Source organism: Elephas maximus, chromosome 3, assembly GCF_024166365.1.
Source record: "Elephas maximus indicus isolate mEleMax1 chromosome 3, mEleMax1 primary haplotype, whole genome shotgun sequence".
NCBI lineage: Eukaryota > Metazoa > Chordata > Mammalia > Proboscidea > Elephantidae > Elephas > Elephas maximus.
In genome coordinates, this window is record NC_064821.1 from 94,544,404 (window position 1) to 94,561,218 (window position 16,815).

A 16,815-nucleotide genomic window follows, 5' to 3' on the forward strand; every position below is an offset into this window, starting at 1 on the left:
CAATCACCTTCACTTGCTGCAAGTGCAGCTTTTAAAACACAGAAAAGGCTTCAAGGCTTTTCTTGCACTAAACCAAAAAAAACAAACCCACTGCCATCGAGTCGATTCAGACTCATAGTTTCCAAGGAGCGCCTGGTGGATTCCAACTGCCGACCTCTTGGTTAGCAGCTGTAGCACTTAACCACTACGCCGCCAAAGTAAGGCTAAATAAGAACCGTATGCACGTGTTCTGACTTACCTACAAATTCAACTTAAAGACACACTTAGGAACAGATCTCACTTGTAACCCTGGGACTACCTGTAATGCATACAATTTTCTAAGTAATTTGCCATATACAATGTTTGACGTGTTGTTGTTGTTGCAAGGTGCCATCGAGTTGATTTTGACTCATACCAACCCCAAGTGACAGAGTAGAACTGCCCCACAGGATTTTCTAAGCTGTAATTTAGAAAACGGTTGCAGATCAAAAGGTCCTTCTCCCGCACAGCCACGGGGTGAGTTCGAACTGCCAACCTTTTGGTTAGTAGCCAAGCAGTCAACTGCTGCACCACCAGGGGTCCTTTCTGATATACAAATACTCAACTATTTAGAATTCAAACTTCTAGAACTCCATTTTCAAGAGGGTTCAGAAACCAAGGGGGAGACTAGCCCATATATCCTCTCAACTCCTCCATCACTCTACCCAGGATGCCTTTATTGGTGGTACACAAATTCCTAAGGCGAAAGCACCAAATAAATACAACCAAGAGCCTAAATACAACCAAGAAGAGCCTAAGCTTTTATTATACACGAGTTTATACAGTGTGAATGGCTTGCAGGGAGACTAAAACATTCTGACAGACTTGTAATGTTTAAAAAAGACTTGCGTCTTTTACAATCCAAAGGAAAATACCATGAAAGCTAACAGTAAACAGAAATACAAGAATTTTTTAAAATGGAAAGCAGCAATGGTGACCAACAGCAATCCAAACTGATAAAGGAAATAACAATTAGAAGATGTTTGAAGAATAAAGAAACTTTAGAAAGGAAAGTAACTCTGAAGCTGGGGGAAAGAGTGGGAGGGTGGAGAAAAGCAAGTCACTAGAGCAGTGCTCACCTTTAGGGCTTGGGAAGAACGGGGGGGGGGGGTGGGAGGCGGGGGGTGCACAAAGAAACACAAGTGGCCATCTGAGCAGTTCCCTTACAGAATATACAGTATTAACCCCCAGCTCTCCAAAAAGTCCTGTTATTCATTTAATAATTTAACAACCATGTGCTGCATGCCTTCTAGATTCAAAACAATAGGTTTAAGTGCCTGGGATTACAAAAATCAGATAGGGTTCCTGCCCTCAAAAGAGCTTACAGTGGTATACACATACATTGGGTTATTACTCAACCATTAAAAAGGAATGAAGATCTGATGCATGCTACAACACAAATGAACTTAGAAAACATTATGCTAAGTGAAATAAGTCAAACACAAAAGGGTAAACAGTGTATAATTCCACTTATATGAACTATCTGGAATTGGCAAATTCAGAGATAGAATGTAGATAAGAGGTTACCAGGAGCTGGGGAGAGAAGAAAATGGGATTTAACAAGTACAGACTTTCTCTTTAGGGTGATGAAAAAAAAGTTTTGGAAATAGCCGTAATGGTTGCACAAGTGAATGTAATTAAAGCCACTGAATTGTACACTTAAAAATGGTTAGGATGGCATATTTTTTATGTTATATGTAGTACCACAATTTAAAAAGTGATATAAAAATCTGAAGGAAAAAAAGAATTTACATTGTAGTAAAGGGAGTAAGACAAGTAACCAACCATTACAGATATACAAAAACTATAATGCTCCATTCTGCCAACATGCTAATTTCATGTTTGTTCCATAACAAGCCATTTTAAATTGATAACATCGTCAGCAGGCCAAGACCTAATAATAATACTATAAATTCAATCTTCTATGGAAAGTTTTTACAATCTGGATCCAAGAATACATATGCTTTGGAAGTTATCAAAAATGAAAGATTAAAGGGATTTTAAATAGACAAAAGAATTTCAAAGATGGTAAAGCTGTATACTACTGAAAAAACAATGGGCGTAAACACATACTAGCAATTCAACCCCATAATGGGCTAGCTTTTGTTGAACTCAATACAACCTGATCAAAGTCTAGGGGGCAAACTGAAAGAGTGAATACAAAGACTAGATCTAGTCTCCAACATTCTAGTCAGCCCTCTCAAATAGTAACTGGCCAGTTTTAAGAACTTGCCTATCTCAAGTTCTAGAAATGGGACTAGAGTCCTCTTTGCTCAACTGTGCAACTTGTTTTGAAAACAAAAACAAAATAAAGCTCTACTCTTTTGAGTGTCTTACCTTTCAACTAAATTACTCTCTTCCTCCTTATCACTGTTACAACCTTCTGGTCACTCTATCTCATTCATCTAAGGCTGTGGCACTTGGCTTATTATCTTCCTCTCCATCCCAACCCTTGCCATCAAACAGAGTGACTTCAGCACCTATTTAGACAATCCATCCAATATCCTGAGTTCTTAATTCCTTGACCTCCTAATTCCAGTGGTCTCTCCAAAACAGTTATATAACTCACCACCAGCACAGCCATAGATGATGACCTGGTTGGTCACTCTGTCACTCCCACGGTAACACCCTTCCTGGTTCATTCTCACCCCAAACTGCTCTACCTCCTAAATCACTATTTCAAACATCTTGTCCTCCATCCACAACCTTTTTCCAGGTTATCATCATTTGACTTCTACAAAACCTCTTATCCATAGAACCTTTTATTTTGACTCGGATCCATCAGCCCCTTTCTTTACTTGACTTTCCTCCAGATACAGTTTAGATTCATGATTCACCATTTTAATAATCCTCCTGCCATAACCTAAATTCCCTTTCTTCCAACATCTTCTGGGCACACCAATATAGCAAAATCCCATATCTGGACAAACCCAACTATCCACTTTTCTCTGAGGCTGCACTGACAAAGTCACTCGATAGGACGGACTAGTATTACTATAAATTCACAATCACCAACCTCAATTCTTTTAGGCAAACATACTCTTTTTCTGATCAACCCACTCTCCATAACAACTATTTCAAGGTGGCAATGTGACCTTAGCCAGTCCAATCAGATAAAATTACAGTTGTTTTGTGGGAGCTATTGGAAAACAGCCTCTCTTCAAACAGCAGCTTAGCTTAACTAGTTAAAAAAAAAAAAAAAAAACCTGCCTTGAGCATTAAGCTCTTTTAAGATCTATATGGGAGCAAACTGACAACGGCAACTTGAAACGGTTGATAGGAAGCTTAGGGGGCAGTGAATTTATGTTAACGGGGGAGAAACAACTCAGAAAAGAAAAGGGAGAGCAGTTGCAGGACTTGAATATAATCAATGTCATTAAATGGTACATGTAGAAACTGAATGATGTATTGTTTGTTGTTTTAATTCCACTGTGTTCTCGGTGAAAGTTTACAGTGCACATCAGTTTTTCACTCAGAAATTTATACACAAATTGTTTTGTGACACTGGTTGCAATCCCTGCAATGTGTCAGCACTCTCCCTCTTCCCTTTCTTTCCACCCTGGATTCTCTGTGTCCATTCACTGGTGTGTATGTTTCACTGTGTACATGCTCAACAATGACAACAAAATAAAAAAAAAAAAAATACCAGATATTACTAAATTCTAAAAAAAAAGAAAAGAAAGAAAGAAAATCAGCTGTCTTTTTCGACTGCAGCTGGAGTTATAAACTGTGGAAAGCTAGGTATAAAGTATGCAATCATCTTAGTGTCACAATGAGACAGTCTGCCTGAGACTGGAGCCAAGACATGAAGAAGGAAAAACTGAAGAGCAACATCGATGACATCCTAACACACCTGAAGTCTGCTCTACTCCTGGACCTGTCATTTACACAACACTAATCCACTGCTTGTCTGCTTGAAACATTTAAAGTTGTTTTTTTTCTATCACTGCAAACCAAAATAGTTCTGATGTAAGAATGGACAAAACTAGTCAATTAAGTGAGTTTTATAATTCTTCACGGGTATTCAGAGCCATACAGACCTAACCACAGAATATAAACCAATAGAAATCATTGCTATTTTAATTCTTCTCATACTCTAGGCCTAACATACTCATAATTTCTCATCTTTAAGTATAATTTAAAATAAATATCATTTTCTAAATAAATTTCTTAAAGTGAACTAAGAGAACATATATTTTTGTGTATATATTAGTTGCTCTATTCCTTACTTCCAAAACAGCAAAGAATTTGGTAAAGAGAACTTTCATCAATGATTTAAACAGTAATGGCTTATAAATGGAAGAGAGGGCAAACCCTCTGAGTTTATTGCTGACACCCAGTTGTGTGGGGTGATTAACAACCCAGAACTAATAGCTTTGATTAGTAAAAGATGACCTGGAAAAGTTGATGGTAAAAAAAAAATTAAAAAGAGATAAAATTTAATATAGACAAATGAAAAGTAACTCACTCCGAAAGAAATATGTAAGCTTTGCATAAATGAGATAAAAAAAAATTCTCACAGTTCATGAAGTACCAGAAACCCAAAAGAATCAGCAATGAAATATTACTTTTTAAAGAGCCAAGTTAGTCTGTAAAGTATGAATTTAAGTAACACTACATTTTAAAATACACACATACTTGGTGTTCTACAGCTTCATAATAAGTAACACATGTTAAACTCTTATTGAACATTTCCTGTATGCCAAGTACTAGCCTAAGCACTTTACGCATTGAACCCATTGATCTTCACAGCAATCTGACGAGGTATGTACTACTATTAAGCCCATTTTACAAACAAGGTATTAATGAATTGCATAACTGGCTCAAAGTCACACATCTAGTTGAGTGCTGGCACCAGGATTCAAATCCAGGAAGTCTTGATTCCAGGACTTTCACTCTTAACAGATTTGTTGCATCTATCGTCAACGTGACGGCAGTGGGTTTGGGTTATCATCAACGTTATTATCTTTACCATTATCTTACTACCAGTTGCCATCCAGGAGATTCCAGCTCACAGTGACCCCATGTGTTGCAGAGTCGAACTATGCGGCATAGAGTTTTCAAGGCTGTGACCTTTCAGAAGCAGACTCCCAGGCCTTTCTTCTGAGGCACCTATGAGTGGATTCGAACCATCAATCTTTCAGTTAGTAGTCAAAGACTTAACCATTTGAGCCATCCAGGGATTATTATTTTACTTGGATCCTTCATACCCGTTGTATCATTTGACCCTTATAATACTCACAGAGGTATTTCCTCAATTCTTAGACGCCTTTCGTTGTAAGGACCACTTTCTATTTAATAATATAAAAAAAACTTAATACAGCTTATTATTAAAGTTAGTGGAGCCCTGATGGCACAGTGGTGAAAGCACTCAGCTGCTAATCGAAAGGTTGGCGGTCCAAAACCACGAGCAGTCATTCAATAATATATCAACATATTATCCTCTTCTATCTTGAAAATTCTATATAGAGTCTTTAGAATTACTACATCCTTTCTTTTTTTTTAATGGCTAGTATGTGACATATGGCAGTATATGCCTAGATGGAGCCCTGGTGGTGTAGTGTTAAGAGCTCAGGCTGCTAACCAAAAGGTTGGCAGTTTGAATTCACCAGGTACTCCTTGGAAACCCTATGGGACAGTTCTACTCTGTCCTATGATGTCGCTGAGTCGGAATCAACTCAATGGCAGTAGGTTTTTTGGTATTATCAAAGTTAATAGCTATTGTGTCAATTCAGCTCACTGAGGGTTTCCCTCTTGTTCACTGACCCTCTACTCTACCAAACATGATACTTTTCTAGCGATTGTGCTTTCATGATGATGCGTCCAAAGTGAGCAAGACAAAATCTTGCTGTCCTCGCTTCTAAGCAGCATTCTGGCTGTACTTCCTCTGTGACTGATTTGTTCATTTTTCTGGCAGTCCGTGGTATATTCGATATTCTTCACCAGCACCACCAATGACTGTGAGGATGGCTCAGGACTGGGTAACATTTCGTTCTGTTACACATAAGGTTGCTATGAGTCAGAGCTGACTCTCTGGCAACCTACAACAACATTACAAAGTAAAGAGCTAATTTAAAGGAATACTTCTTCTAATATTAAACCACAAAACCAAACCCACTGCCATCGAGTTGATTTCGACTCACAGCGACCCTATGGGGTTTCCAAGGAGTGTCTGGTGGATTCAAACTGCCTTCCTTTGGGTAGCAGCCAAATTCTTAACAACTGCGCCACCAGGGCTCCATATTAAACCACAAATGCATGTATATCCTCACCCTTTTCTCTTCAACATCACAATCAAATGTTACATCAAAGCTTTCTTCACATTCAAAATCTGCAGATTTCTCTCAAACACTTTTGGCCATTAGTAATTAGCACAGAATCATAAAGACATGCTGTTTCCTATAACTTAGGCCTCATGTCTAGAACTGATTACTCAGTACAATTTAAATACTGAAAAATACTGTCATTTACTCTTATATTTCCTTTTTCCTATTTGTTTAAACTACTAGTTTCATTTTTTAAGTTAATTCAATTACCTTCAAAACTTGAATGGCAGTCATTCAATAATGTATCAATATATTAACCTCTTCTATCTTTGAAAATTCTATATAGAGTCTTTAGAATTACTACTTTTTAATGGCTAGTATGTGACATATGGCAGTGTACACCTAGATGTGAGCTCTAGTAATTTTTTTCTTTCTGCTTTGTACACTGCCCTGTGCCCTGAATGGCACCTGACACATAGAAGATACTCAATAAATATTCGATAAGTGAATGAAAATGAAGTGAAAGAACGGATAAATGAGTGAATAACACAAGAATCTTCTGTACACAGAAAAAAAAAACTATTCAATGCCTCCTTATAGAATAATTCTTAGAAGACAATTAGGGATTCAAACGTTAAGTTAAAATTCAACTTCATGCAGTTCTATAAATGAATACTTCTGTGTACAACCAAGGACATACATATACGATGATGACTGCATCACAACTGACTCCCCCGCCAGTCAACTAGAAAATTTCATCAATTTTACAAAGCAGAAAACTAAACGTATGTAAGGGGAAAAGAGTCTTAAAATTCAAAGAATTAGGTGATTTGCCCAAGGTTAACAAAAAAGTTCATCATGCCACACCCAAAGACTAGGTGGAGTATGACCTAATAATGCCTCTTCCAACAAAAGAGTGAGATACGCTCTCATTAATTAGCTAAGCCCCCATCTGCTTAAATAGCCCACATCCAATTTACACACTTCAGAAGCATCATGATACATAAAAATTTGTTAATCTCACATCTCTTCTCTGCTAAAGTCCATTGCAGCTAGCAAAGAAAGTATCAGGGCTTCGAACCAGTTTGAAACGGTTCAGCCATGGCCAATGACGTGAAACCAGAGACTCGAGTTTTTACAATCTGGGTGATCTGGAACCATAACTGGAATGGGAAAAATTACAGGTGGAAGCCCTGGAATGACAAACTCACGAGAAGTGTAATAAGTTCTTTCAGGAGCCTGACGAGTGAGACTGAATCATTGCCTGGGCTGAGGGAGCGACACATATTCAAGCAGTGCGGTCAGCCGCCATCTTTGAAGAGGGTATCACTGTTTCCGACTCTGTGCAAAATTCAACTGGCAAGAGATTTGGTTGCTATGCAACACATATGCTGCCCCTGTTTTCTAAGAGGGAGATTAAGTTTCTAGCAGGACTTCGACCAGTAATTTTTCCAGTTCTGGTTATGGTAGTTCACCCAAGTTTTTAAAATTTGGGTCTGTTCTGCTGTTGCTTTCTCAGCCACAGTTGAACTGGGAAGAACCAGTCTGAAGACCTGGAAACTATCACCTAGATCAACCACCCAGAATTTTAGTGTCTAACTAAATTATAAAAGTGAACAAGATTCAAATAATAACCTATAGATTTATAATTAGAAAAAAATTTAGTAAGTCTTTTCTTCCAACTAGCCCTCGGACAAGTTGACAATGTGATGTCTTAACATTGGGGTTTTACGCTTTTATCCTCAAAACCTCAATTTTCCCTGGGTATTGAGAAATTTATTTTTCTAACACATTAAAAAAAAGATCTAAGAAACAGTCACATACCCATACAGTTCAAATGGCTCTTAAACCTTTCCAAATAATATGATCTTGAAAACCTCTTATAAATTTTAGCCTTTGAGAGGGAAGTGAAGAAAAGTATCGTCTACATACAAAGCATGGGCAGACTGGCCTACAGACCCCTTAAAGATAGTTTCAGGTTTTTTTAACTTTTATCCCCAGCTCCGGTAAAGAGTGTCCGGTATAGTGTCCGGTAAAGAGTAACTGCATAATTGATGTTGGCTGAATAAATTAAATCAAGGTGTCAGGAGGATAACAAAATAATTCCATGTGCTCCTGATAAGACAGCTCCTCCCTAGACATCAACACCTCCATAGGCAGCAATCAAGAGGGAGCCCCGAGATCCAGTGGCTTTGGATACAACTGCTCTTCGACTGGCTTCCATGTCACCAATGGCAAAAGATTAGAGGGAGGCCTAGAACCTTACAGGCTCCTAGTTAAGACTCCACTCCTCCCTTTCAATGCTTACCACTACTATCTGCCTTGAAACTGTCAGGGCTAATCTCATTGTACCCTTTACCTTTGTTTAAGGAGACCCAGAGTTCGTGGTCATCCCTCAACTCATAGAACTCTATACAGCCTACTCCTCCCCACCCCCAGCACTGGTCTGCTTTTCTAGACAAGTATTTGCTTTCTGATCTCATCTTCTCTTAATAATAACTTTATTTCTTGTTCTAACTAGAACCTAGCTGATCAATCCCCCACCCCATCCCCATCCCCAGGGCAATGCTTTCCCTGTAGCCCTCTTGAGTGTCAGAAGGCTTCCTAGAGGAATACAAGAAAAAAAAAAAAAGAATGGGGATCTAAAAAAAAAAAAAAAACTGAGGCCATGCGGAGACACAGAAACCTTCAGTGAATCCCAGCTTTGTTAGTACAGAGACAGTAGCAGAATTACTGCCCTATACTGTAGTTTGGCAAGCCCTGGTAGCATAGTGGTTAAGTGCTACGGCTGCTAACCAAAGGGTCAGCAGTTCAAATCCGCCAGGCACTCCTTGGAAACTCTATGGCGCAGTTCTACGCTGTCCTATAGGGTCACTATGTGTTGGAATCCACTCGACGGAACTGGGTTTGGCTTTTTTGGTTTTTACTGTAGTTTGTGATAACAAGGAGCCCTGGTAGTGCACTGGTTAAGCGCCAAGCTCCAAACTGAAAGGTCAGCGGCTTGAACCCACCCAGTGGCTGCGAGGGAGAAAACACCTGGCTATCTGTTCCAGTAAAGATTACAGCCTAGGAAACCCCATGGAGCAGTCCCACCCTGTCACACAGGGTTGCTGAGTCGGAATCGACTCAACAACAACACACAACAACAACAGTTGGTGATAACAATCCTGGATTTTCAAATATTTCAAATATTCTGTTCTGATTTAGGAAGTAATATTGGAGTCATTATTCCCTGTCTGTGAGCACAGATAATGTGACCCAGCTGCAGCTGGACTCACAAGGACACATCAACTGGGCCCTGAGATATAAAGACAATAGCTAGGACAATCTTGGAAAACATTTCTTAGGGAATCTTTCACATAAGCCAATCAAAAGGAACACAAAAGACTTTCCACTCTTACCTTTTTCAATTAGCATATAGTGAATAAATTTGTTGGACCAGTGAAGACTCTCCTGTCAATACTGAAACCTGTACCAATGATTATTAAGAGAGATGATTCAAAATGCAGAATCACATTGATCTAGCAGTTTCAGCCAAAAAAAGGTGAAGGTTTCAAAGATTTTACCCATTTTGTGATGTTAATACATACTGATGATTTGGACAAACATTAGCTCTGGCAGCATGCTTGTCCGCTTCCCACTTTTGCCTTTTTGAATATATGCCAAATAAAACTTTCTTTTTTCCTTGCTAAACTTTGTGATGTTTTTTCCCCTTCAACAGTTCCTTTGTCTTTTCCTGGAAATAAATCTACAAGCCAGGAAATAGAAAACAGGAAAATGTCAGCAGCTTACCTATATTGTAATAGAAAAAGGTCTGTTGCTTTATTTCAGCCTCTAGTAAAATATTAAGAAGTATGTGTTACCTTCCCCTGTCTCTCATTTGGCCTACTTAGCAAACTCCTCTATTGAAATGCAAATGTTCCTCTGGGAGTTGCCTACGGATCATTCATGCAGAGACTGCAGAGAATTACCTAGATCAGAAATTGTGATTGCTTAACCTCTAGCACAAGTTCCTAGGTGGTAAAAACAGTTAATGTGCTCAGCTGCTAACCAAAGGTTGGAGTCCACCCACAGGTGCCTCAGAAAAAAGGACTGGCAATTTACTTCCGAAAAAACAGCCACTGAAAATCCTATGGAGCACAGTTCTGTTATGTATACATGCGAAGTCGCCATGAGTCAGAATCGACTCAATGTCAATTGGTGGGTTAACTTCTAGCTAGAGAGTACTAGGAACAAGAATTTCTAGTATGGAATTGGAGAAGAGGCTAATTTTGGTGCATGGATACAGAACTAATACTTATCCAGTTTGAATTTCAAGTATAATTATTAAGCTATATGTTTCAATTTCTAGTTGGGAAAAATAAAGTAATCCATAGGAGCATTTTTACAAACATCAGACTTGGATAAGGTGCTATTGAGAGAGAGCAGTTAGGAGGGTAACGTTATCTAAAACAACCTATTTTGCTTAAAGCTCCTAGTTCAGTGCCTACTGGGCTGTCATCAAATATAGTTAGTGGTGTATAGTCCGTGAGATTCACTAAAAGACTCAATATATTAACATAAAAAAAATATATATCACCCTTTTATTCAAACAACTGCTGGTCTACCACGTGTCATTGTATTAGGCATTCCTGATACAGATATGAATAAACAGAACAACTTCTTTGCCCTCCTGGAACTCACAGTCCGAAGATAGGAAAAAAAGAAATAAACTATAACAGGATGGCTAAATACAAAAATGTATGTGATACACTAAACTGAGTTCCAGACAAAGTATTCAAATAAACTGTACTCCCTATCATTATTACCAGGCAGAAACAAAGTACAGAGAAAAATAGATGAAGGAAATATAAAGTCAAAAAACATTATTTCTTCATTCATTACACATTCATGTAAACTTCTTTTGTGTGTCTATATGCTTAGATAACAGGAATACTAAAATAAATAAGAAACCATAATCCCTAACATTGTGAACCCAGAGACTAATCAGGAAAATTAACAATAACAATTCATTGTTCTAAGTACAACCTACACCAAACCAAACCTGTTGTCACTGAGTCAATTCCAACCCATAACAACCCTATAGGACAGAGTAGGACTGCCCCATAGGGTTCCCAAGGCTGTAATCTTTATGGAAGAAATTCTGGCAGTGCAGTGATTAAGCACTCAGCTGCCAACCAAAAGGTCAGCAATTCGAACTCATCAGCTGCTCTCAGGGAGAAGGATGTGGCAGCCTGCTTCCATAAAGATTTACAGCCTTAGAAACCCTAGGGGGCAGTTTTACTCTGTCCTACAGGGTTGCTATGAATAGGAATTGACTTGAGGGTAGTGGGTTATTTATTTCATAACAAACCACTACGGAAAACATCAAGGAAGCCTTAGAAATCTTAAGCTAAATCTTAAAGGAACCAGTCCAGCTTCAAAGAGCACTCCCATCTCAAGGCCTTTGCACTTGCTGTTCCCTCTGCCTGGAACATCCCCCTAGATATTCATATGGCTCACCTCTTATCTCATTCAGACACCTGATCAAATACAACAACCTCAGGTGGGCCTTTCCTAATCACCCTAAAGTAGCACCTTATGTCACTCTCTAGTCTCCTCTCCCATTTTATTGTTCTTCCTAGTTCTTAACACTACCTCACATTATGTTTATTATCTGTTTCTGTTGGTCTCCCTCACTGGAAATATTAACATTTGGTACCGGCACCAGTGCTTCATGGATAGTAGATACTCAATATGTGTAGAATGAATAAAGTAAATGAAGTGAAAGACAACTTCAGGCACAACAAAAAACATGTACAGAAGTTTTAGGTACCTGAAATGGGCTATGGCTAGATGTTCTGGACCAATAATAACAGCAAATATTTATATTTATTAAAGACTTACTGTGGACCAGGTGGAGTCTCTGGGTGGTGCAAATGGTTACCACGCTCAGCTCCTAACCAAAAAGTTGGAGATTCAAGCCTACTCAGAAGTACCTCGGAAGTAAGGCCTGGCAATCTACACAGAAAAAACCAGCCGCTGAAAACCCTATGAAGCACAATTCTACTCTGACGCACAGTCAGAATCAATTCTACAGCATCTGCTTTATAGACCAGGCGCTATTTTCAGCACTTTACTTGCATTACCTTATCTCATCTTCACAACCAAGGGAGAAAAGACCAGGCAATCTGCTCCCATAAAGACTGCAGCCTAGGAAACTCTACAGGGCAGTTCTACTCTGTCCTACAGGGTCACTGTGAGTCGGAAACACTCAATGGCAATGGGGTAAACTTCACAACAACTCTGTACCGAAGGCACTCTTACTGACATTTTACATATGAGGAATATGAGGCACAGGCAGGTTATATGACTTGCCCAAATTCACACGACTAGTAAATGATAGAACCAGAATTCCAAGCTATGCAGCACAATGTCATTGTTGCTGTTGTTGTCAGTTGCCATTGAGTCAGCTGACCTTATGTGCAACAGAATTAAACGTTACCTGGTCCTATACCATCTTCATGGTCATTGGTATGTTTGTGTCCAATGTTGGTGGCTATTATGTCAGTCCATTTCACTGAAGGGTTCCTTCATTTTCATTGGTTCTCTATCAAACATGATGTACTCTTCTAGTGACTGGTACAATGCCACAGCCTATCCTTTTATTTTAACTAGTGCTCAAAAGCATAGAAAATTGACATCATCTCTGGGTTGTTTCCTCATATGTTAAAAAATATAATAAAAATACCCAAGAGACAGAAAGGGCCACATAAACCAGAGGCTACAACAGCCTGAGACCAGAAGAACTAGATGGTGCCCGGCTAAAGCCCATGACTGCCCCGACAGGGAACACAACAGAGAACCCCTGAGGAAGCAGGAGAGCAGTGGGGTGCAGACTTCAGATTCTCATAAAAAGACCAGATTTAATGGTCTGACTGAGACTAGAAGGACTCCGGAGGTCATGGTCCCCAGACCTTCTGTTAGCCCAAGACAGGAACCATTCCCAAAGCCAATTCTTCAAATACGACTGGACTAGACTATGGGACAGAAAAAGATACTGGTGAGGACTGAGCTTCTTGGATCAAGTAGACACATGAGACTGTGGGTGGCTCCTGTCTGGAGGGGAGAGGAGAAGGCAGAGGGGGTCAGAAGCTGGCCTGAATGGATAGGGAAATAGAGGATGGAGAGAAGGAGTGTGCTGTCTCATTAGGGGAAGAGCAAGTAGGAGTATATAGCAAGGTGTATATAAATTTTTATAGGAGAGACTGACTTGATTTGTAAACTTTCACTTAAAGCACAATAAAATTAATTTAAAATAATAATAAAAATATCAACTATAAATGGTCTGTGTGGGAGAAAGACCCGGCAATCTGCTCCCATAATGACTAGTACTCAGAAAACCCTATGGGGCATTTCAACTCTATCAAATGGGCTTGCTATGGGTCAAAAATCATTTTGACAATACCTAACAACAACAACATAGACAGTCTTTGTGAATATTACATATTTTACAAACTTAAAAACCTTTATATGTTATTCTGTAGTAGTAGTATTAGGTTTTTTTTGTGTGTGTGTGTGTGTTTTTATATGAACTACCTGTACCACACAAAAAAAAAAAAAAAAGTAAATTCCTCAACCCCACAGTTTCAGAATCTGATTCTGTGGAGATCTGGGGTAGAATCTGATAATTTGCATTTCTAACAAGTTCTCAGGATCACTCTCAAGAACAACCAAGTTAAACAACCAAAAATAAACGTGAGTTAAAGTATTTTCAAATCATACTAGGTTTCCTGAATAAAGAAATGGCTGAACTGAGCACCTTCAAGGTATTGAATATACATATACAAGAAACAACAAGGCAGGAAACTCAAAGATTAAGTCTCCTAACATCTAAGCCATCTTTAATTATTTTATAAATTCAGTTTCTCGAGTGCTCTTTGAAAGTGCTTGATGGTTTGTATCTCTCAATTCAGATATAGTAAAAAAAAAATTATTTTCATTAATTTGGACACATGAAATATTTTAAAACTAGGACTAGAAACTCAGTAAAATTTACAATTTACAGAATGGACCTTCCCCTCCACCTAGTCTCATGATGAAAGAAAAACCATAATTAGTACCTAAAAAAATTCAATTTTAAAATATTTTATATCTTTATAAAACACGTATAAGTATATAAGTCATGTCAATTACATACTCATTTAAAAAACAAAATGTTTTGTGAAGTTTTACTTATAAGAGTTTTATTTTTTTTTTTGGTGAAACTACTGGAAAAGAAGTTTTGTCCACCTTAATCTGTGAACACTGGTACTGTTAAAATGTCTGTACTAAAATAAGAAAGAAATGAGTCGTGTAAAAAGCTGTGAGGATATAAAGGAGAAAACTTGCCAAGTACAGAGACAAACCAGGACATTTCAAGCAAGTCTGACTCAAAGCAGAGTCAACAAAGTTTCTGAACGGTTCTAAAGTGCCGATGGTTCAGAATCTACACCCCCCTCCCGCCCCCAAATCTTAAACGGCCTTGTGTAAAAGTGGGCCGGGGAAAAAAACAACAACAAAACAGAACAGAATGTAGAGAACAGACTAAGAATGAAAGCAATTCAGCCTGCAAATAATGACAAAAACTATGCAAACTGAAACATTTCCATCTTCTTCAAGATCACAACTTCTAATGCCAATTTCTAATGTCAAACGAACTTTAGGTAACTATAAATGGCCTCTGCAACCAAATTAAATATATGCATCTGAATTCCTTCACAGTAATATTTTTGAAATTATTGCTCCTGAGTAAATTACTGCTGCTGTCAGCTTTGCCCTAAAGATCTTAAAAATATAAACAAAAATCACTCAAGTTTGACTTGAAAACTCAAAGGTACACATAGAAAAAGAATTCAATTATGTAGTAAATACCACATAGAACTCTACAGAACTCAGTAATAAAAGTTGTTTGCAATAGCATCAATTATAACTGATATACATAAAATACCTCTACATATAAGTTATCAGTAAACTATGAAACGTCCAATCAATGAAAATATTTCAAAGACATTAAAAAGATGTTTATTAAGACCTCATGGGAAAACACCTATAATGTCAAACAAAGTAGGATATAAAATTATACATATGTATATGTGTGTTTGCGTGTGTCTGTGTGTATGTGTATGATTATATCACATTTGAAAAAAGCATATAGAAGGAAAAAAACTAGAAACAAAAAAACTAAAATTTAAAGAGTGGCTGTGAGTGGTGTTCATGCTTTCCCTTATTATTTTTTTTTGCATGTTCCAAGTTTTCTTTAATGAGTGAAGAATTTTTGAAATAAAAATTCATTAAAAATATTTACATGAATTCTGCATATAAGTGTCAATAATAATAGCCGTACTTCTATCTACTGAATGTCTCCTATATTCCAAAAATGTATATACATCATATACAAAGAAATGGAAATTCAGAGAGGTTAAATAACTTGCCATTATCACCCAGACAGTACAAGTGGCAGAGCCAGAGTTCAAATCCTGGTTTGTCTTGTACTAAGTCCAGCGTTCTTCCCACTATGTAAAACTTCTGAGTATGCCTGGGATGCGAATCTTGACACTCTGCTAAAACAACAGACACAAAAAGTATTTTACGTACTATTTCAGAGTAGGTCACAGATAGTTTGAAGCCTGTCCTTGGTCCCCATTCCTATGGACTATGCTCTAGGTTAAAAATTCTTGCTTTATTACAAAGAGACGAAAAGCAGAAAATAAGTCATAAGAAAATGGATGTTATATCACCCAATATGGACCCTATGCACCAAAACACAATGTGACTTATATGTTTCTATGGCTTTATATTGTCCTTTTAAGCACAATTTAAAGTATCACCCACAGTATCAAACCTGGATAATGTAGAACAATCTAAAAAATTAAAAACATAAATTACCACAAAAAATTCCATCACAATCATGGAGTACTCCCACAGCACCCAGTCAGTGTCTTCTATCATCCTTCAAGATAGTACTTATCACAAAAGAAAGTCAAAGTTTATCCCCCTGTAAGACTAAAAGCTACTTCAGAGCAAGGGTCTAGGTCTCATTCCCTGTGTATGACCAAAGCCTAGGACAGTGATGACATACAGGAGGCACTCAGCAAATGTTTCCAAGTTAAAAGAGGAATAATCAGCAACAATGGAAGCACTTTTAATGCATTCCAGTTCCTTATTTTTATTATACGCATAATGATATACCTGTGCTGTACCTATAGCATACAAGATTGAACATAGTTACAAACAATCCTTGGTTATCAGTGATCTAGGAACTCTGGTGGTGCAGTGGTTAAAGCGTTCAGCTGCTAAATGAAAGGTTGGCAGTTCAAACTCACCAACCACTCTGCAGGAGAAAGATGTGGCCGTCTGCTTCCATAAAGATTTACAGCCTTGGAAATCCTAGGGAGCATTTCTACTCTATCCCACAGGGTTGCCACTGGTCGGGATTGACTCTATGGCAATGCGTTTGCTTTGGGTTATCAAGGATCTAAGGAGCCCTGTTAGGGCAGTGGTTAACGTGCTC

The 16,815-nt window shown here is 38.2% G+C and overlaps 1 protein-coding gene across 5 annotated transcripts in view; it reads right to left on the reverse strand.

Moving 5' to 3' along the window:
- Positions 1-16,815, reverse strand: part of EPS15 (epidermal growth factor receptor pathway substrate 15) — a 177,024-nt gene that overhangs the window by 148,194 nt on the left and 12,015 nt on the right. For 2 of the 5 annotated variants that reach the window (XM_049875162.1, XM_049875164.1), the window contains exon 2: positions 15,737-15,865. The exons of 2 other annotated variants lie outside the window; for them this stretch is intronic. In XM_049875162.1, coding sequence (XP_049731119.1) covers positions 15,737-15,739 — 3 coding nt within the window. In that variant the 5' untranslated portion in view covers positions 15,740-15,865. The remainder of the gene's footprint in view (positions 1-15,736; positions 15,866-16,815) is intronic. One more of the 5 variants, XM_049875163.1, reaches the window with a different exon arrangement.